This window comes from Cuculus canorus, chromosome 1 (genome assembly GCF_017976375.1).
Source record: "Cuculus canorus isolate bCucCan1 chromosome 1, bCucCan1.pri, whole genome shotgun sequence".
NCBI lineage: Eukaryota > Metazoa > Chordata > Aves > Cuculiformes > Cuculidae > Cuculus > Cuculus canorus.
The window spans coordinates 156,493,048-156,513,878 of NC_071401.1; the positions used below are offsets into that span (position 1 = coordinate 156,493,048).

At 40.6% G+C, this 20,831-nt stretch overlaps 1 protein-coding gene across 2 annotated transcripts in view; it reads left to right on the top strand.

Moving 5' to 3' along the window:
* The first annotated feature begins 2,238 nt into the window (after nucleotides 1-2,238).
* The window catches only part of GUCY2C (guanylate cyclase 2C), a 49,262-nt gene continuing 30,669 nt past the window's right edge, over nucleotides 2,239-20,831 (top strand). The window contains exons 1-10 of one of the 2 annotated variants that reach the window (XM_054052683.1): nucleotides 2,239-2,695; nucleotides 3,243-3,355; nucleotides 4,665-4,732; nucleotides 7,624-7,839; nucleotides 10,237-10,358; nucleotides 11,205-11,301; nucleotides 13,724-13,838; nucleotides 15,025-15,160; nucleotides 17,844-17,929; nucleotides 18,344-18,455. In XM_054052683.1, the coding sequence (XP_053908658.1) occupies nucleotides 2,491-2,695; nucleotides 3,243-3,355; nucleotides 4,665-4,732; nucleotides 7,624-7,839; nucleotides 10,237-10,358; nucleotides 11,205-11,301; nucleotides 13,724-13,838; nucleotides 15,025-15,160; nucleotides 17,844-17,929; nucleotides 18,344-18,455 (1,270 nt within the window). In that variant the 5' untranslated portion in view covers nucleotides 2,239-2,490. Of the gene's footprint in view, nucleotides 2,696-3,242; nucleotides 3,356-4,664; nucleotides 4,733-7,623; nucleotides 7,840-10,236; nucleotides 10,359-11,204; nucleotides 11,302-13,723; nucleotides 13,839-15,024; nucleotides 15,161-17,843; nucleotides 17,930-18,343; nucleotides 18,456-20,831 lie in introns of those variants that run through there. The other variant, XM_054052690.1, reaches the window with a different exon arrangement.

The window sequence follows — 20,831 nt, forward strand, 5'->3', positions numbered from 1 at the left end:
ACTTCGTTCTGCAGCCAGGGCACTATGACTGGACCTACATTGGTGCCTCACCTCTTCTGTTCCCTGAGACTAAAGATCCCTCAGGCACAGGCAGCAACAAGCATGAACATACAATTTTTTTTACTTTTGCTTGTGGCAGCCCATCAAATTTTGTAATTTACACATATGACTCACTCATCCACTTTTTTGTCTCTCCACCCATGATCTTCTATAGTATCAGTAACTCTCATGTTTACAGCACGGTGCCAGAGCTTTTCTTTTTTACATCACGAAGCAGATGTTACTGGTCAGTCTACCAGGCAATTGTGTGTGATGTACAAAGCTCTGAGGTACAAGGTAGAGTGTGGTACTCAACTAGAACCAGCTCCAGGGAGCCCTTGTTTCACTCCAGCTGCAGCCTCCTGCAGCACTACCTCCGATTCCATGTCACACAATGCTCAAGGCATGCTCCCATCATGAGATTTTACACTGAGAGACTATACTCACTGGTGGCACTATGAAGGCAGGGGGCAAAGGAGAGAGTAAAAGAAATGCTGTGCCAAGTCTGTAGTTGATTTTACCTTTTGTTTTAAAGGATATTTTTAAGCTGCTATGAAAATCAAATAAATACATGAATAGATCAAAAACCAGGGAGAACTCAGTGCCATTACATACTGCCTGTATGACCAGTAACAAAAAATACTCAGTTCTACTTGCCTTATCCACTCTGACTAACTGTTTCTCTCAAATGATTTGCTAAAAATATCAGTCTTACTCTGCTAAAGTTAACGAAAAATCTCTTATTGATTTGTACAGGATAAGTTTCAAGGACTTTGTAAATAACTGTAAAATAAGGCAGTGATGAACAGATGATCTCAGCATGAAAAATCATGCTCCATTCTCAGTCTGTGGCTCTAGTCAGCTACACTTGTCCAGATGCTTACATGACAGACCTAACTTAGAATTACTATATTACGAATTACAAATGCCAGATTAGATTCACTGAGGTGTTCAAGGTCTGCTCCTAAAAGCTGGCTCATGGTCTCCTCTGTTGTTGGATATAAGAAAGATTCGAGTAATAATCATTTGGTAGTAAAATAGGATAATGTAAAAACTGTGCAAATACATTTGAAGTGTGTTCAACACCTTTTAAATTCAGGCTTTGAAAGAAACCAGAGAATTGCATTTCTAGTTTATACCAAAAGCACGGTTACTTGCACTGTTGCTGACTGTTTTCCTTGTTTGTCTTAAAATTATTTAATGAAGGTAATAAAAGTAAATTTACTTATTATCTGATAGCCTCAGTCTGGGTTTCAGTAGAAAACCAGGAGCTGCTCTTGGTGTGCACAAACACCTCTGATTCAGACTAATCACACTTCTCTTAAATTTGACTGTGGATTCCTTTTTATCTTCTCTTTTATGACTAGACTTACCCATAAGGTTTGTAGGGTTTTTTTTTTTTGCCTTCCCTTCATTCTACCTACCTTCCTTGAGACCATTCTAGGGAAAAATATGCAGAAAAGCCTAAGAGCCCTACCTGGGAGCAATACTGCGGTGTCCTTTAGTGCGTGCCTTTTAGTGATGCCATTTACAATACAGCTTTGGTCCCACAGGTCTGAAATGTGGCTTTCTGTTTTGGTAATCCTTACGTGATGCAAGAGGTTCCATCACAGAAAGTACGAGTATGTTCAGTCACCATTTGAGCAGCCTCTGACAACATGAGAATGGGGAATGAGACCTGTACTGCCTGGGAGCAATGTGTCTAGGGCAGACCTGGAGTGCTTTGGTGTGCAGTGCTGGGCAAATAAGCTTTGTGCTGGGTCTGCTCTGTAAGCAGAACTGAAGGCTTTGGTCTGGAGGACTGCAAGCCGGACATTTTTGTGAACACAAAAACTGCTTTGATGGTAAAAGCTAAAGGAATGAAAATGGTAACTTATCACAGAAGAAAATATACCTTTGAATTACGAACCCAGCCAGCAGAAATGGTGTGGCAATATAAGCAGAGATGTGGGGCAATGCAAACATGAAGTAACCATCTGTTTTCCTCTAGGCTTTAATGGACCTTGTATTTTATTTCCATTTTAAAGAGTCATCTTTACAGGCCATTTGTCCCTTCCTTTTTCTTCTCTCAACTCATCCCTATGATGAAAAGTTAGTGCTCTTATCAGGCAAGGTTTCAGGCAATGCTTGAGTTTTATAGCCTCAGCCTTTCCATGAGCAAACATTCACAGCAACCTTTAGCCTCTCTTCTTTCCTGAGTTTTGCTGTTGTTAGTTTTTCACAAACAGAAGTGCCACCTAGTACACTGGAGGAACGGGCAGAGGTGAAGTCGAGGAAGGGGACAGGGAAGTGTCCGAGAGGAGGATTGTACGGCTTGTCTTCGAATCTACGGTGTGGAGATCTCTTTATTCCTATCCAGGAGCAAAACCAATAGAGAGTATCGGAAAAAAAGAGGGTTGAAAGAAATTAAGAAAAGACAGAGCGCACACAATGGGTCTAAACTGAGCAACAATGAAGCAATTGTTGTTGGGTCTGGCCATTTGGCCTGTCTTTTTCTCGCTCCAGCAGCAAGTTAATCCACATGAGTGTAGCAGCAACAATTATGTGATCAATGTGATGCTTATGAATTACTCGGACCTCCCATCATCTACTGATAATTTGGAATTAGCTGTGAAGCATGCCTTGAAAAGGGTACAAAATGAATTCCAGGAGACAGGTAAGGCAACAGGTGTTGGTTATCCCTTTCCTGCTGTGGTTTCTTGCCAGATTTTGTGCCACAACTTTCTACTCATCTGTTCCTTGGCAAATTGCTCCTCAGACAGGCACTTTGCCTGTCCATTCACCTCATGTAAGTCTTACAGAAATAATGACCTCTCTCTGTAATATCATGGGCAAAAAATGTTCCAAAGAAATAGTGCTTATTCCTTTTCTGCCCTCCAGTTGAAGAGATTTTGTCCAATTTTGTTTGAAAATAGTCTCTCACCTACTTCCTACAGAGCCTTAAAAAATGGCCAACACTAAAAGTGCTTTGTACTAAAAGTGTTAACACTCAGCAGAAGTCAGCAGTCCACATTGGAGCAAATTTTCAGTCTTAACCTAAGTAGTAGGAGTTAGGTGTTAGCTGCACTTTCTAGCAGCTTTTTGGTGGGAGACAAACAAGCATAAGACTGATCAGACCTGTGTCAGAAGAGGAGGAATACAGTGTATTTATTAGTGGTTGTCTGCAATTCATGATGCTGTTTACTTTTATGCTTGCATTACAGGAGCAAATGTTACAGTCAGTGCCACGTTCCACAGCTATACCTCATCATTCTATGTCTCACAAGGCTGTCGTACCAGCACCTGTGAAGGTGTGGAGCTCATCAAGGATATTTATGTGAGTAGTAAGCTTCTTTATGTTGATTTCCTAAGAAGAGAAGATTTTTTTCTTTCTGTGCTTAAGTGTGTGTGCCCCTCTCTGTCTTTCCTTATTAACTTTTGATCCCATTCAATTCCAAACAAATTTGACAGAGAAGTGGAGTTTTGTGAAGACAAGCGGGCAAATACTGAAGAGAGATTCTGTGAATTCTTCTCGGAGACTGTCTCGGAGTTATTAGACAGCTTAAGCAGTGCCAACTTAAGCAGTGCCAGCTTAAGCAGCCTCCCACTTGAGGCTGGTTTTCCCTTGCTGAAGTTGTCTTATTTTTCATATATGCATAGCTCTTCATGTGGCCACATAGTCAAAGCAATCCATTGAGGAAAACAAATTAAAACCCCCCAAAAAAGTACCTCCTCAAAACTAAACACTGACACAGTCCAAGCAGAGCAAAAATAGGTCACTTTCGAACTGGATCGGACCCTGACCTGGTTCACCACCGGTTTACACAAATACACAAAGGAGAGTAGTGTGTGAGAATGGGGACATGTGGGCAGAGGGGTTATTAGACTGGCACTGATACCAAAGAAAAGCGTATGGAACTATGCCCAGAGGGCAAAGATGAAGTGCTCACTTCTCACTAAAAGTCACGGAAGTCACATGGAAGAAGCTACATGAATACCCTAATAACGGGAAAAGCTTCTGTTAGAATTGGTGTCTTAGAAGAAGCTGTGTTTCAGTGGATTTTTCTCATTCTAATAACTGTCACTTCTGATTGAGGCTTTGTCAATCCAATGTGAATTCTCAAATCTACAAATGTATGAGCACATACTGTAGCACTTGTTAAGTAATCATTCATCATGACACACAAATCTACTGGCCAGGCCTCATTTAGTGGTAATGGAAGCATTTTTTTCATACAAACTTCATATGCAGAATACTTCATCATTCTGATACACAGTATCTTGTAATTCAAATCCCTCTGTCTTCTGCAGTTGCAAGCACTGCTGGGGTGTGTAATTTCACACCTGAAATTGTAACAACTGCAACTTTTTAATCCTAATTTGCTGTTGTCTCTTAATGAAGGTCATATTCATAGTCACTATTCTGTCCTCTGCCTTTTTTTTAGATTTCTGTGATTCTTCCCTCCTTCACTCTGAGTTGGTTCTTTCAACCTTTCTGTAGCTCCATTTCTACTCTGTTCTTGTTTTTGTTGGGTAAATTCTGTGACTCCTTACCAAATCCTAATGTTTTCTTCATTCCCTCATCCTCTTCTCTCTACCAATCCACTGCACTGTCCCCACTACTGACTCTTTCTGATCCTTTGCAGAATAAGGGCACACTTGGCTGTGTTGTCATAGGACCTGCTTGCACTTATGCTACCTACCAAATGGTCTCGTAAGTACCACCTCTCCTTCTAATATTGTGTTGATGGAGATATCAACCACTGAGCAAAGTTGTCTTGTGTACAAGCCAGCAGAGACATTGGGGTTTAGGCACATCAGACACTGCAAGGTCTGCAGTCGAGACAGTAAGACTCTTACTCATATTTTTGGTAGGGGGAAGAAAATCCCCTTCCAAAGCTGGTTGATGAAAACTCACTATTAGCAGGAAAACTTTTCTAATATGCTGACAGCAAGTTGATTGATTGATTAAGGGCTCAAAAGACCTAATTCTTCAGCAACTGCAGCAGGAAGGAGATGTTGACTTGAGGCATGTAGACATAGCAGTATTGCAGCAATAGGGGTCCAGTCATTGAGAGGGGCCTGGGTTATGTGTGTCAAGGGAAGGTCCAAAATCCCCAACCATTTTCAGTAAAAAGTGTTTAGATATGGATCAGCAAGTTTCATCCTAACTCTTCTGCCTGAGGAAACATTCCTGAAGAATGAATCTCTCGACAACCATATTATACATGAACCTATTCTGTATTATATTACACATTAATATGTTCATTTACAGATATTAGGAAAAGTGTGAGTTGAATGTGCAGACTTCTAGCATAAATAAGTTAAAAATCCCCATTAGTCATGATGTACAAATCCATATTGTTGCTCATGTGAATCACTGCCCTTTAAAAACTTTGGTAGCTTTTTGATTTCACTGAGAGGTACTGAGAAGATTAAGACATTTTTATTTCAAGCCTTATCTGCTTTTAGTTCTATACTTTTCTTTTAGTGGCATGACCCGAAGTGAATTTAGTGGTGCTTGTGAACACACGTGACTGATTTATAAAAGAATTAAAAGAGTAAGTCTTACATATGTAAAGGAGCGTGATAAAATATTATGCAATATACCCCATTTCATTCATTGTGCCTCCTAAATTCATGTTTGCTTTTCTGTCTGCTGGATATGGAGGTGCCTAGAATGATGCTAAATCTTTTCCTTGGAGTCTAACATGGTGGAATCAGTAAAAATTATGAATAGCGGAAGTTTATGCAAAGCAATGAAGAACACTAACAAACAGGCAGCTGGCTTTTTGCCCATGGCTTTTTTGCAATAGCTTTGCAATAGCTTTGCAAATCAGAACAAGTGCCTTCCTTTACAGCACTTTAAGTGATGAGGAAGGTGCTGTGGGCTATGTGCTCCATGGGCACCTGAATGGCAGTGTACAGGGCCTGTGGGAACCTGGCTGCTGCCTGTGGTCAGCCGCTGCTCTGTGCATTTCATCTTTGGCTTGTCTAATGGACATTAAGCAACACTGAGTGCAGAATGTGAGAGCTCTACAAGCACAGTAGCTGCAGGGATGTTGCAAGAGATTCTGCACCTCCGACGGAGTGACATTTGGCATGAGTAGAAATTGGGAGAGGAGAGGCTGAAGTGCAGCTCTACATAAAAAGATCTTGGGGTAATGGTTCACATCAGACTTTGTATGAGTCAGCAGTGTGCTGCGGTAGCCCAGAGGGCAAACTGGGCATCAAAGACAGCATAACCAGCCAGTCAAAAGAGATGATCATCCTGCTGTGTTCAGTGTTAGTGCAGCCTTACCTAGAGTACTCTGTGCGGTTCTGGGCCCCACAATTTCAGACAGATGTTAAGGTACTCGAATGCATCCTAAGGAGGGTAACAGAGCTGGTGAAAGGTCTGGAAGGAATGTCCTGTGAGGAACAGCTAGGGACCTTGGGCTTGTCTGGTTTGGAGAAAACAATGCTCTCTATACCTTCTTGAGGAGAGGAAGTGGAGCAGGAGGCGCTGATCACTTCTCCCTGGTATCCAGTGATAGAACACGCAGGAATGGTTCAAAACTGCTCCAGGGGAGGTTTAAACTGGACGTTAGGAAGGATTTCTTTACTGAGAGTGTGATCAAACGCTGGAACGGGCTTCCTAGAGAGGTGGTTGATGCCCCAAGCCTGTCAGTGTTTAAGAGGCATTTGGACAAAGCTCTTAATACCATGCTTTGGTGTTTGGTCAGCCCTAAACAGGTCAGGCAGTTAGACTGGATGATCGTTGGAGATCCCTTCCAACTGAAATGGTCTATTCTGTTCTATTCTAAGCCAGTCCTAAAAAAGTACCTCTCGTTAGTGAAATACTCTCTCTGATATTACTCATTATGTCATTTCTGTCTGTTTCTATTGCAACAAGTATAAACCCTCTAATTTGGTAAGTGGTCTTTACCTAGGAAATAAAATTTGTCACAAAAATGCCAACAATTCTAATGGCCATATTTTTGCAGGTAAAATTCTGTCATAAAAAAACCCCCACCATACAAGAACTAAAATATTTTAAGTCAAATCTATTGAGATTGCAGCATCTAGGAAAATACTTTTATACTTTAAAATGTATTGTGTCTGTGGACAAAAAAGTGTCATTTACAAATTCCCTGCCAGCAGAAGGTTGCCTTGGTTTTTCTCCCTCACTGCTGCAGTTGCACAGTTCCTAAAATATGCCGTAGTGAAACGAAAAGACTTTTCCTTTGAGCTGTGTGAGTAAACTGTTTCTGTCCCAATAAAGAGATCAATTCCATCTCATGTTAATGGCAGGTGGGGAGCAGAAATATATAGTTTCTTGAGGAGTCACAGCCCTGGGGCTGAAATGATGTGTGGTACCCAAAAGGGCACAGGGAACTGGGGCCAGTGAGAGGAGCTGACTCAACCAGTTCAACAGGACTTTTCAGTGCTAATGCTGACTTGAAATCTACCTGGTTTCTGAGGAACTTTATTGTTTCAGGTTCAAATTGCTTTTAAACAAATGCAGAGCACAAGAGGAGAGGGAACTGAGGATGGAAGTCATGTGGTAGCTGCTTTGGTGTGACAGCAATCCGTTCAGACTTGTCTTCTTGTCTCTCCCTTCAGAGCTGACACAATACTGAGCATGCCTCTGATCTCTGTAGGGAGTTTTGGACTGTCCTGTGACTACAAAGTAAACCTAATTCGCCTTCTGACCCCAGCCAGGAAAGTGAATGATTTCTTCTATTATTTTTGGAAAGACTCTCAACTGCCATTCAAAACCACAACCTGGGAATCTACCTACATTTATAAGAGGAACAATAGCTCGGAGGCATGCCTGTGGTAAGATTCAGATCCACCTCTGACCGACTTGTTGATAAACTGTCTCCATCCTCAGACAGGGTTCTTACAAGCTGTCCTTTGAGTCCTTCATTTTGGGAGGTACCTTATGGCTACCAAGGAAAAAGAGAAGGAAAATATGAATCATACCCTTTAGCTGCACTGCCTATCTTGATGTTTCTCTCAGTCTGCTTGTAAGTATTCTCAAGCCTTGACTTTTTCCTGTGGACAGCATGGTCCACATGTTGTCTCTGCTGGAAATACCTGCTTACTGTATCCTTGTTGTAAATAGTGTGACATAAAAGACTCCTCTGCTGGGCTCTCCATAGGTGCCTTTTTGGTCAGAGGTCTTACCGAGCTCTTGGAATGTTTCTCCACATTAATGGCTTCAATCTGTGAGCACTATTGTTACTCCAAAGCATTTCCAAGGTTCACGCTGTATCTTCCTTTAAACAAAATACCCCTAGTGACCTCAGAACTCAAGCTGCACTCTTATCAGTTTGAAGCAAGGGAGACAGTTTTCGCTTTGTGACTGGTTCTCAAGAGCGTTGGGTTTTCTTCTTGTCTAAAATTGAAGGCTATTTTCAGGCAAATAGTCTCTCTAACATACTGATATTTATCATCACTCTTCTATTATTGACTCTTACTTAATTTTCAGCCCATGTGAGTGTTTCCATGCTCCTTTGAATTTTTTTTTCCAATTCTGGGACATAAAATGCCGGTTAATTAAATAAAAATAATCTACTTTCTTCTCATAATTTTACAAATGTAGCTCAAAGAAAGCCAACTATTCATGGAAATAAATATTATTCATCTTTCCAATTAATAACCAGAGGAACTTGCTGAATTTTAAGCAAAATTTATGACTGTATTTGCTGCAGAATGATATAAGCAGGTACTTATAGAATATTTTGTAGACTGAATTAAGGGGCTTAAAAAACAATCTCCAATTCACCATTTTGTAGATATTTAGAGACTTGTATTGTTTCCTCCTTTTTTACTATAGATAACAAGTTGGTCAGATGCTATAATTTCTATGAGTACCTCTCTTTGATGCTTTGAGCATCAGTGCACATCGATTATCTTTTACTGCAATCCCTGTTTCTCCATGTTTGCAGCTATAATTGCAAATGCACTACATGTACTTTAGCTAAACCCCTTTAATCCTGCAGGTTTCATACCTTTTAGGGAATTCATTAAGTGTAAGTTATTTCCGAAGTGTCCCTTACCTTGTCTTTATTAATAACATTCAGGACCTTGTTTGTGACTTCAGAATTGTTCAAGGACCTTTTCTTTATGTTGAATTAACAAAAAAAATTAAATTAATTTTGTATTTCTGCCCATTTTTAATCCTCACATAGTTGTAAAAATGCATCTCATTCTGCTTTAATAGAAACTGTCAGCTTAAAGGTTTTTGAACTGTCTGATTTTAAAAATCCATTTTTGCTAAAGTGCAAGTTCTGCTTCATGGGCTAATTGTTTTCCCCATATATGTATAAAAATAAGCAAATACCCACAGTGATAGCAAAACCAGGTTATCTCTCAACTATACATATGTTTCTGTAAATTAACAGCCAATTATTCTTTTCCTGAAAATAAAATGGGAAGCAAAAGATATTTAGTAGTTTAAAGGACTGTCATCTCAGTGTTGCTAGATGAAAAGTTCAGTAGTTTCGAAACAAAGAGATTTCTTTAAGTTTTCCCTCTGCATTAACTTTGTTTCAAACAGAGTATCTCTTCTTAAACACAACACCTTAAGGCAAGAATAGGATTTAGGAATTGGCTGGTTTTGCTTAATCTTATAGCTGGATTTTACTCACTTAGTTGGGATTTTTTTGCTATTCTCATTTTTTCCCCTTCAAGTTTTAACTGACTCAGTATAGGTTTGGGGTTTTTTTTCTTGCTGCTTTCCTTCCTTCTTTTCTCTTAAAGTCAAGGTACCTGAGTGTTTTCCATCACAGTTCTTTCTGTGGCTCCCATTTACACCCTTGAACCTTCACATGTGTCTTCTAAGGTTTCCACTGATGCATTAAAACAGCAGAGCTTACTGGCTTACTGGCTCTGCCACCCAGTTAGTCTCATTTACTGTAATTTCCCCATATCCCTGATTTATTTTCTTATTACAATTAATATTTCTTGTCTTATTACATCATTGTATTCTCCAAACCCATCCTTTGTACAACCAGGCTTGAATACCTCTGGGTGACTTTCCAAACACTTGTAAGTCTTTCATGCCCTGTATTGATTGTCTTTCTTTTATTGCTGCACAAAAAACCATGTTCCATACTGCCATACAAACACTCTGATATACTGTAAGCAGCCCATCTCACACTTTGGCTTATTTAGGAGAATGTGACGAGTTAGAAATTTTCTGACAGTGTCTGCGCTCCCTTGTGTCAGGTACATGAATGCGCTAGATGCTGGAATCACACAGTTTTCTGAAAAACTGAATTTCAAGGAGATTTTAAGGACTCCGGAGCAGCTTCAAAATACTGTGAAAGATCCAAACCGAAGAAGCAATGGTAAGGTGGGGGCTGAGGGTGCACTCTCACCTGCAGGTAAGTTGCTTTTCCCAGGAAATCAGACCTGCCCCTTAGCTACATTTTAGGGATGGTCTTTCCACAGAAGTGATGGAGAAATGCAGATGGACTGTTTCACATGGATGCAAACACAAAATAGCACTAAGTTCCTAGATTCCTCTCTCCATCCCCACAAAATAAGGACGAACATCCTGGTTCCAGGGAGGGTTTAGGGTGAATTATCTCATCTAAGCACGAGCTCCTTTTTGTGAGAGATTCAGAAATTACAGTTCGTCATAAGAAGGGCCTTAGATACTACGAGAATGCTTAGCTGTCTTTTTCAGCCGGTACATATATCGGCCTCATTTGTACCATCAGGGAGCACTTCTTCTGGAAGTGATCCATCTAAACTAGAAAAATAGGTGAGTAGATACCTCATCTCATTCTAAGATTAGGCACCTGGCATCAGCAGGCCAAGTGAGCACAGAAGTAATTTGTAAGACAATGAAATTATTACTTGAATGCCATTTCACTCAGGAATGTTAATATTTAGCAGGCTGTATTGCATCAGGACTGCTAATGCTTATGTGAGTGTGTTAATGGTATTGGTCTGGTGCAATCAGACAGAAAATGGTGCACATGTTGAGGCACCTTTTACCACTTCCCCTCAAATATCCTAGTCTTACTGCAGAGAGGCTGTAGCTTTGAGTTGGGGTCCCTGCACAGTGCAAATAGTGTGCCTTAGTCCAACATTGCTTTACTGCCTACTAGTAAAGCACAAGGAGCAGTCAAATATCCTCTTCTTGTCTCTACCTTTCACCAATGTCTCCATTTTTGCCCAATCCATAGTGATCATCATGTGTGGCTCTCCAGATGACGTCAGCTCAGACCTAGGGACGGGGGAAGTGGATAAGGACATTGTTATCATCCTGATAGATCTCTTCAAGTAAAGTATCACCTTTGCTTTTCCGCTTTTCTCTGCAGTTTGCTGAAGGATAGAGATAATGGAAATAGTCTGTAGTAGAACTGTATTGTTGAAGAAATACTTTCTCACAAAATGTTTTCCATTGCCGTCTTTCCTTGTATCTTGCCCATTTATCTAAGCTGCTTAGTGTTTAATTCATGGTACATACTCTACAGCATTCCCTTTAGTTCACCTAATATTTTTCTAAGGCAATGACAGACTAGGTAGGGTTAATGTTGTCCTATGGATTCCTCAGTGCTAGAGGACATGAGAGAACCAGAGTCCAAAGTCAGAATGGTCATGAGCTATTCATATGAGATATTGTACATTTTTTCAAACACTCTGCTGAACCAGACAATTATGTAAATGTGGCTTACAGTACATTTTTCTAGGTTTCTTTTATTCAATTTTTTAAATTATTTCAGAGTGATACAACGGTCTCTTCTGCTTTATAACTCTTCCACTCTGTAACTGTCTCTTCAACTTTTTTATAACTAAATAAACGTAACTTTTCAGAGATGCTTCTTTGTATACAACCTAAGTTTTGTGTTGTTCAATTTCATTTTTATATTACTAATAACAAAATCTTTAAATATTAGGACTGGTAAGAATTAGTCTTATAAATGGTAGCCTCAAAAGCTTTGTCTGTATATGAGGACCAAGAGCTGATCTCTGGCCCTAAACCTTAGTGATACAGCAGAGCTCACATCTGTATGGCTAAGTGTAGATGCCCAGACTGCATTTTGGGTATTGTTCCGGTCACCATAGCAAGTCACAGCCTAGGAGAAAGCTATTTGGCCTAGACCAAACCCATGCCCCGGGCTGTACTGGAAGCTTTGTGGTATGGATGATCACAAGCCAAATGTATGTGCCCATGTCTTGATGTTACTTATTTCACTTTGGACTTTCCACTACTTTTTCCAGGCACTAAAAATCCTCAGTTGCTTTTCCTGAAGCAACTGTCCATAACTCCTGTTCTTTGCAAATGCATGATTGCTTTTGCTTACTGGTGGTGCGGTGTTGCACGTGTAATCGTTGCCTCACAACAGGTGAGGGCGATTAGGGGCTTCTTTGCTGTGATGTGCATCCTTCTGATATCCAGCTGCCTCAGCCCATTTTATGTGCTGCCTTCCTTACCTTTGCAATACACCCCTGATTTTGCTGAATGTCTCAAATCGTGTTTTTGTTAAAATAGAAACAAAACAAAGACATGTGTGTTGGTTCCAAACTCAAGCTGTAGGAGAAGACAGTAGGCAAAGTCCCATGCTTCTCCAGGAGTCAAGTCACTCAGACAAGCTGATGGATTTAAATTTTGTTCAGCTATGAGCCTTTTGGCAGCCAGGACACAAACATAGTGTTTAAGCCTCCTTCAGGGCAGGTGGGATGCTGTAGATTACCCAGTCTGGTGGAGTACAATAAAGTTTTCTTTTCACCTGGCCAGTTCTGTCCAAGCCTGAATGAAAAACACTTTGAAATTCTTCATAGTGAAACGTGTAATGTGAAAGTCAGAAGGTTGAGAGAAAGGCAGGGTCAGGGCTTTGGTGTCAGGATGGCCATCTGATGGCCATGAAACAGAGCCTGTGGTCTCCAAAAATTCTTAATACAGTAATGACTGAAAAATAAAAGAGTGATCAAACGTGAAGAATGAGAGAAGGCTCATACAGTTTTTTTTCATCAATCCAGCTATAGCAATGACAAATGCTGCCACTTGACACTAATATATGTTACTAAATTTCTCTGTAACATGTGAATCCAGGGGTTGTCTGCGAAGCACTTCCAGATGGCCTGTCAGGGGGATGAAACCAAAGATACTTGAATGCTACAACCTTTTCTGCTTGTTTTAGCATAGTTTTCAAGTTCACAGAGTTTCCTCTGATTTTCCTATCTCACTGAAATAAACAAACAAACAAATAAATAAATAAACTGCTCCCCCCCGTTAAATGCTTTTAGTGCAAATTCTGCTGTGATCAATTCTAGCAGGGTGTATCAAAAGTAGAGAACATGCAAAAAACTGCAGAAGTCAGAAATGCACAATAATATGGAGAAGCTACAAACTGCAGTACTGCGGATTCCAAGAAGAGTCTTAATTTTAATTATAAACTCCTGCTTGACAGAAAAGGAAATAAACAGAACAGAAATCAAACAGTTATAATAACAATAACTCACTCCAGTCTTTGAGTTTAAATTTGTCAGATCTTTTTGATATTACCTTTTAATGTAGTTAAGAAGCTGGCATCAGGGAATGAACAACATACAGAGTTTTGTTCATGATGAATTCTTATTTTTAGAACTACTGTTTTAACCTGTTAAATAAAGGTGCTGCTGGTGAGAGGAGAATGATGCTGTCATGGTCACCACTGCCCACTGCTGATTGTTCATGGGGTTCTTGTGCTTTGCTTTGCAGTAACACATACTTCAGGAACAACAATTCAGCTCATTACATGCAGAATGTACTTGTCCTAACTCTGCTACCAGATGATTACAGTGTGAATATTGCAAAGACTGAGGATGCCACCCTGGTAAACACACTATTTTATATTTGATTATTGAAGTCAGCTCATTCATGTGGATGCACTAGGAAATTAAAACTAAAAATGCAGCTGTAATCATCCCCTGTCATGCTTCTATGCTGATATTTTCTTGCTTTTTGGTGGGACGACATTTTGCCATGCTGTAACGATGTAAAAATATAATATCATAAGGCAAACATGCAGGTTGCCATATTCCTGCTTTGTAAAGTTCAACTCAAGGTTTTTATTTGGTCTGCAAGTTTATGGAGTGTGAGGGAGACTTACAGGTACATGGCCTTCTGATTCCACTTCTGAGTGACTGACAATCTTGTGTGTAGCTGCAAGGCATCACTGAAGGAAGATCTATAGATGTAATCAAGATGTGAGCATGGAAAGTTCGGAAATAATAATTGTTGACTGATTTTTTTTTTGTGCAGATATGTACCAGCAACAGCAAACATCGGTGATTCTGTCCAGGAGCTTTCCAGTTAAACTTCAAAAACAGGAGCTTTATTTTCTGTAGACAGCATGTATTTGTTTAATTTCCTGAAAAGCAGAAACTGTGCAAACCCTGTATCTGCTTAGTGAAACTGATACTCTGCAGTCTGCTCCGGAACCAGACTCTATAAGTAGCATTCCTCCCAGGACCCATGGCTTTGAGTTCCAGCTCCCCAGCAGGCAGCCCAAAGCTTCTGGCTGGATTGGTAGTGTCCTGGTTTCCCCCAGCCTGGGCTGAATGGCTTTTGGGTGCCAGGTCTATGGCAGGCTGCTGGAAATTCTGGCACAGCTCCTTTCCCCTGAGCTGTGGCCATCTGGAGACCCAGACTTGCTGGAACCACACTGGGTTATCTGCACAGAAGATCTAATCCAAAGCCAGCAGCCATGGGTCCTGTTGAGCAGACCTGCCCAGAACCTACCGTGTAGAATTTCTTGAATCCTTTGCACAAGGATCAGCATGCCAGAACTTTACACTGGCCTCTTATAAGTGTTCACCACCTCATTGTCTTCCTACGCTAAAAATATATTCATTTATCTTTATTTTTCCAAGCAAGAATGGTGATGTGGCATTGCCCATCCACTCGGATTCTGGTCTTCCATGCTGGAGTTTTTGCCAAAATAGACACCACCAAAGATATTGTAGCTTTAGGTAGAAACACGAACTGCCATTTTTCTTTTTCTCTTTCTGCTGTTTTAGATGGAAGATGACTTTGTTGTTGGCTATTTTAATGCAGTCTTGCTGTTTGGACATATTCTGAAGAAATTTGTCTCCTCACAGAGGCCAGTATCACCTCTCAGTTTCATCAATGAATTCCGAAATACCACTTTTGAAGGTAAAAAATGTATAATCCTGTGCAGGATTCACTAAATTGATGTGGGAGGGAAATTTGTTTTCAAATACTTAGGATAAGTCACTTCTACACTAGACAAGTCCAAGCACATCAATGAGTTCATTTCCACTCTTTTTGTTATTTTTCCAAAGATATTATCTTCAATATTAGCAGAAGCACTACATAGCAGTGCTCTGAATGACCTCAGTGCATGCAAAACAGAAGAGAGATGAAGTCAAAATAACGATAATTTGAAACACTGCAGTTAGCAACAGACTGTTTGAGGACTAGACTCCTTTTGGAGATGTTGTGTCTTTCCTGCTGCTTTGAAGTATAAAGCACATTTAAAGACTATTGCTGCCCAAGAAGGGGTAGGGGAAGAAGGAAAGACAGAGCTTGCCAGCCAGTGGAGTTGGAGAACAGGGATGAGGACCTGAAGCTGGTGACACTCATTTGACAAAGAGCTGAACTCTCTGTAGGGAGACTATTTGGATAATGAGAAAGGAGCTGGAAGAGTGAAGCATAGAGCTGGGTTTCAGAATCTATGCTTCCTCAAGAGACAACCTGGCATTCAGGTTGTTAATTTGTGACAGCAGCATTTCTAGGCTTTCCCCCACAGTCTAGTCTTGACTTGAGGCCCGTAGGTATGAAATACAACTGATGTTCAAAATGACTCTGAAGTCCACTTAGCTAAGCTTTAGTGAAGTAGTTTCAATTTTTGTCCAATTTACAAAGCCATTGTAGGCCTGGGTGCTTGCAGTGCAAGCATGAGCCAGCTAGCAACAGGTTGGCTCTTCTTAGACAGGTTGCCTAGCACCAGAGGCTTTTGTGGGCCATGAACTTAAAATCACAGAATCCAATCATTAGGAAAAGACAGAGGCAAGACTTACACAAAGAAGTGACAACATCACCTCTCAGGGATCAAAGTGCCAACTATCACTTCACATCAGAAATCTGTACTAAAATGAGGATTTGAATCTTTGTGTTTATGTCCCACCTACTTTCAGCACACAAGTGCAGAAGTTTCTCAGATTTTCCTAGTATGGCCTAACAGGTTTTGGGCTTGCCTTTCCTTTAGCCATGGTATCCCAAACCTAGCAAAATATAGTTTACTAATTCCTTTGGAGGTAGCATTCTTGATTATCAGTAAACTCTTGAATATCAGTAAACTTTTCAGTTTCACTCTAAATTTGAAAGGATAACTTGCAAAAATGTTTTTACTTATTCAAAATAAATTTTTCACTGTAATACTCCTTGTTAGTTATAGGTTTAGCTTTTAAAAAAAAAAAATTCCTGAAAGTGGAAGATGTTGAACCAACTCGGAGTCACATAATCATAGGATGATTTCGGTCAGAAAGGAACTTTAAGATGATCCAGTTCCAACTCTTCTGCCATGGCCAGGGACACCTTCCACTGGATCATGTTCCTCAAAGCCTCATCCAGCTTGGCCTTGAACATCTCCAGGGATGGGTATCCACGACTGCTCTGGGCAACCTGTTCCAGTGCCTCACCACCCTCACAGGAAAAAATTTCTTCCTAATGTCTAGTCTAAATCTTCCCTCTTTCAGCTTAATACCATGACTCCTCAACCTGTCACTGCACACCCTGATAAATAGCCCCTCCCCAGCTTTCCTTTCCCCTTTAAGTGCTGGAAGGCTGCTATAAGGTCTTCCTGGAGCCTTTTCTTCTCTTCGCTAGGCTGAACAAGCCCAGCTCTCTCAGCCTGTCCTCATACGGGAGGTGCTCCATCCCTCTGATCATCTTTGCGGCCTCCTCTGGACTTGCTCTAATTTTGTTTTTTCTTGTGCTGAAGATTGGTAGAGTAGGGAGTTCACATAATAATTATTTTTATATTGAGAAGGTGGGCCATGAAAAACTTAGCATCAGTTTTAGAGGTGAACAGGAAGATGATAATTCCAGAACTAAAGTAACGATGATATTGAACTTTAGAAGAAAAAAAAAAAAGTCATCAGCAACAGCAGCAAAAGAGCAATCTGAAACTAATCAAGAAAAGGGAAGGGAAAAAATGAAGGTGAGATTTTTGGGAGTAGTGTGGATTGGCTAAGTTTGTGCTCTTGTTAAAATGACTGACTTCATGAGGGCAAAGTCAAGCCACGCTGAGGGACTTAGGAAGTTCCACCTTAAAATCCTCAGAATGTGCTACATTGGCAATTTCTCAATCTGCACATTTGCTGACATACAGAGGCAAAACGTTAAAGGGAAAAAGAGCCTGGTTAAAATAACATGATTAGAGCCAAGCAGGTAGCTCTTGAGAGAACAAAGGGAATGAAAATATCTGTGTATTTCTGTTCTTGCTAATAGATTCAAACTGCAGGTGGAAAAAGGCAATTTCCCTTCTCACTTCTAAAATGGCCTCTTCAAAGGATGTTATTCTGACTTTCTTGGTAGGCTGAAGAAACCTGACGAATATGTTTTTCTATAGCTAGAGGGAGATTTTCCTCTTCAGTGCAGTCAGTTCAACACCTTTTATTGGATTTTGTAGAGAAAATGTACCATGCTATTAAGGAAGCAGGAACACCACGCTGAACTGATGTGTATTCTAGCACGTACACAGAGAAGAGAAATATCCTGAGCATCAAAAATCCTTTAATTTATCCCATCCTTCCTGCCACATATTTATGTTTCTGAGAATGCAAGCCCTCTGACTAAGTCCTTGTGTCCACAGGTGTCCTGGGTCCTGTGTCTCTAGATGAATTTGGAGACATTGATACCAACTTGACCCTGCTGTACACACCACTAACTGCAAATCATGTACGTAAGTCTAGTGAGCAACTGATTGACTTTTTATATGAAAGGAGAAACAAAATGCCCTCTACTATTGCGTAAGAATGATGAAAATAACTACAGCAGAAGTAGTGGCGTGCCAAGGCATACTGTGCATGCCAGGAGGGGGTCATGAGAGCCGTGCTGGAGGCTGGCAGGATTGATGTCATCTGGTGATTAAGTGAAGTACAGCTGGTGTTTTGTGGGACTGATACATTTCTTTTTGGAGAGAGGGGAGGAATGAGAGAGAATATGGCTAAGGTGAGGAATGCACCACTATAGAAGAAAGAGTAAAAATTACTTTGAGTTTGGGCAATATGTTTATTAAGGGTAGTTTGAAGCAAGGGATAAAAGAGTGAGATAACAGCTGCTGACTGAATTTCTTCCCTCCTACACCCATAGTTCAGAGCTCTTCTGTATTTCAACACTCAGAAGAACGAGACTCACAAGGAGACTACCAGTCCAGATTTTGTCTGGAAGAACCACAAGTTGCCCAGTGATATTCCAGGCACTGGTGAGACACCGATTAAACCTATCTATTCTTTGAAGACAAGTCACACAGTCCTAAGATCCACTTCCTATACAATCCAGCACACTGCCTTTGCTCTGCCCCCAGCCAGTGACACCAGGATTTGAGGCAGAACAGTGTCTTTCCTCCTCCTGCATCCAGCCCAACTGTAAACTTCAACTTCTGTTTAAGTGCTATTGAGTCTTTCACGGACTCCATGCTGTGCCAGTGACTGTGAGGAATACCATGGCATGTTTTGGAAGAGGTCAGCCCTGAACATAAAACCTTCACTAGAAGATGGTGCTGTAAATTGTTTGAAAAACTGTTCAGGAAAGGCAGCAGAATTAAGATTATTATGACTCCACCTTTCTGTATCGCTGATGTAACAAGGTGGCTTCTGCTTGCTCCTTTATACTTGTTATAGGGAGCTGAGGAAAGAACCCAGCACTGTGCAGATTCAGGATGCTTCTCTGGAGGGCGTCTCTTAAGCTGACTTCCTGAAGAAAAACAATGGGAAGATAGGTTACTGGTCTATCTCCACCCAAACTTTAAGTCTGAAATCCCAGAAATCGCCACCTCCTTTTGAGTTTTTAGTGATTCCTGTATAAAACAGTTGAATCCCATTGTAATTCAGTATGGCAGAGTACAGCCTTGTCAGTCTGAGAAGATTGGGATTGTTCTCCCATGTGGATGGCTGCCACAGGGTGATTGGCAATGGAAAGGTGTATTCTTCAGAGTACAATATGAAGGATAAAAACTAGTGCAGTGGTTGCAAGGGTTAGCACACAGTGGGTCAGTTTTCACCTGAGGCATTCCCATTGGTGGGTGTCCAGAGCTGCTGCTGTTAAATATTCTTGTAAAGGCCTACATCAGTTCGTTGTACTGCTTCCCTCTACCAGGGAATAGTACAATGCAGAGCAATAACTGGAGGAACAAACACCTTCTGATAACTATAAATCCACAGTAAGGTGGTACATGGATTCAAGCACTTTTATTCCTCAGTAAAATAAATCAGATGACTTCAAATCAGAGCTTGCTGCTTAGCCCCCCAGCCTTTTCAGTGTTGCTCCAGTCTCGTTCTCATACATCCCTTGAATCCCACAACATGCAGTGTTGTCAGAGGATCTCTGTATATATAAAACACTCCCCTGAGTACATCCTTGTTTGAAACTGCTGTAAAAGGGCAAAAGAAAACTGTTTGGGAATTGCAGAAAGCCAGTGTCACAAACTAACAGCTTAAAGCTCAGAGCTTAATGAAGGCCTGATTTTGTGGCCAACCTATGTTAAATCAAAGTAAAACCACCTCCCCCAAGCACTTGGTTATTTTGTTTTCACGTTTTGAAAAAATAAACCTTCCTTAAGTGTGATTCTAAAATAAATATATTCTCTCAAAGGGCAGCTTTTTATGGCCAAAAATGAAGTAAGTTAAGTACAGCTAAAGCCAGTCGAAACTTTCCAACTGGAACAAACACAGCAACCAAAGCCCTGCTCTTTCCTAAGCTGTAATAGATGACAGCTGACCTAGTTCTGTTACCCTCCTTCCTTCTGTCATCCCTTCTTCCACATTTTGCCATTATTCAGAAACTTTGAACTTTCACTCTAATAATAGAGAAGGTCAAGCTTTGAGATACAAATGTTTTTGGTTCCAGAGAACATGAAAATTTTTGATTTCTGATGCACTTGTTATACTAAGAACCAGGAGGTGGTAGCAGAGCCTCAGGAATTGGAAATTATGGCCCCACAGTCCTCCCATGCACAGTGCTTCCAGCGTCAGCCTGCTGATTATTAAGCTGCAAGCCACTATTCACAAAGCTTAAGTTTTACAGAATTAATAGAAACTGCTTTGCACATCCTCATATATATGCCAATTTATAGTAGTAACTTAATGCCCTTCCTTGGTAAACAGTAGTATTAACAGTTTTCAATCGAGAGCATCAAACTAATACTAAGTTGATAGGATGCGTTGAGACTGATGCTGGGATGATCACACAGGAAAAAGGTGTAGAGACATGATATGCAGAACAAAAAAAATCAAAGCCAGAAAGCTGGGCCCAAAATCCAGAGTTCCTAAACCAAATTTTATGCTGGATGCAGACCCTTATATTCGTATGTTCAAAATTCCTGCTCAGCTGATGTTTGATTCTGGAAGCAGCTAGTATCTGTCTTGTTGCTTTTTATTTATTTCTTAATTTTTATATTTTATCATTTTCCTGCATGCCTTTATTTCTGTTTCTTGGCACACACAAAAGTGCATTAGCCACAGTAAGGCCAAGTAGCTCAGCTCTTTTACTATCAGTAACCAACACGTCAACATGGGATACTAGATTCTTCTCTGCCTTCTTTGCCTGAGACAGCTGGTCAGCAGAGTAGGTACACTCTACA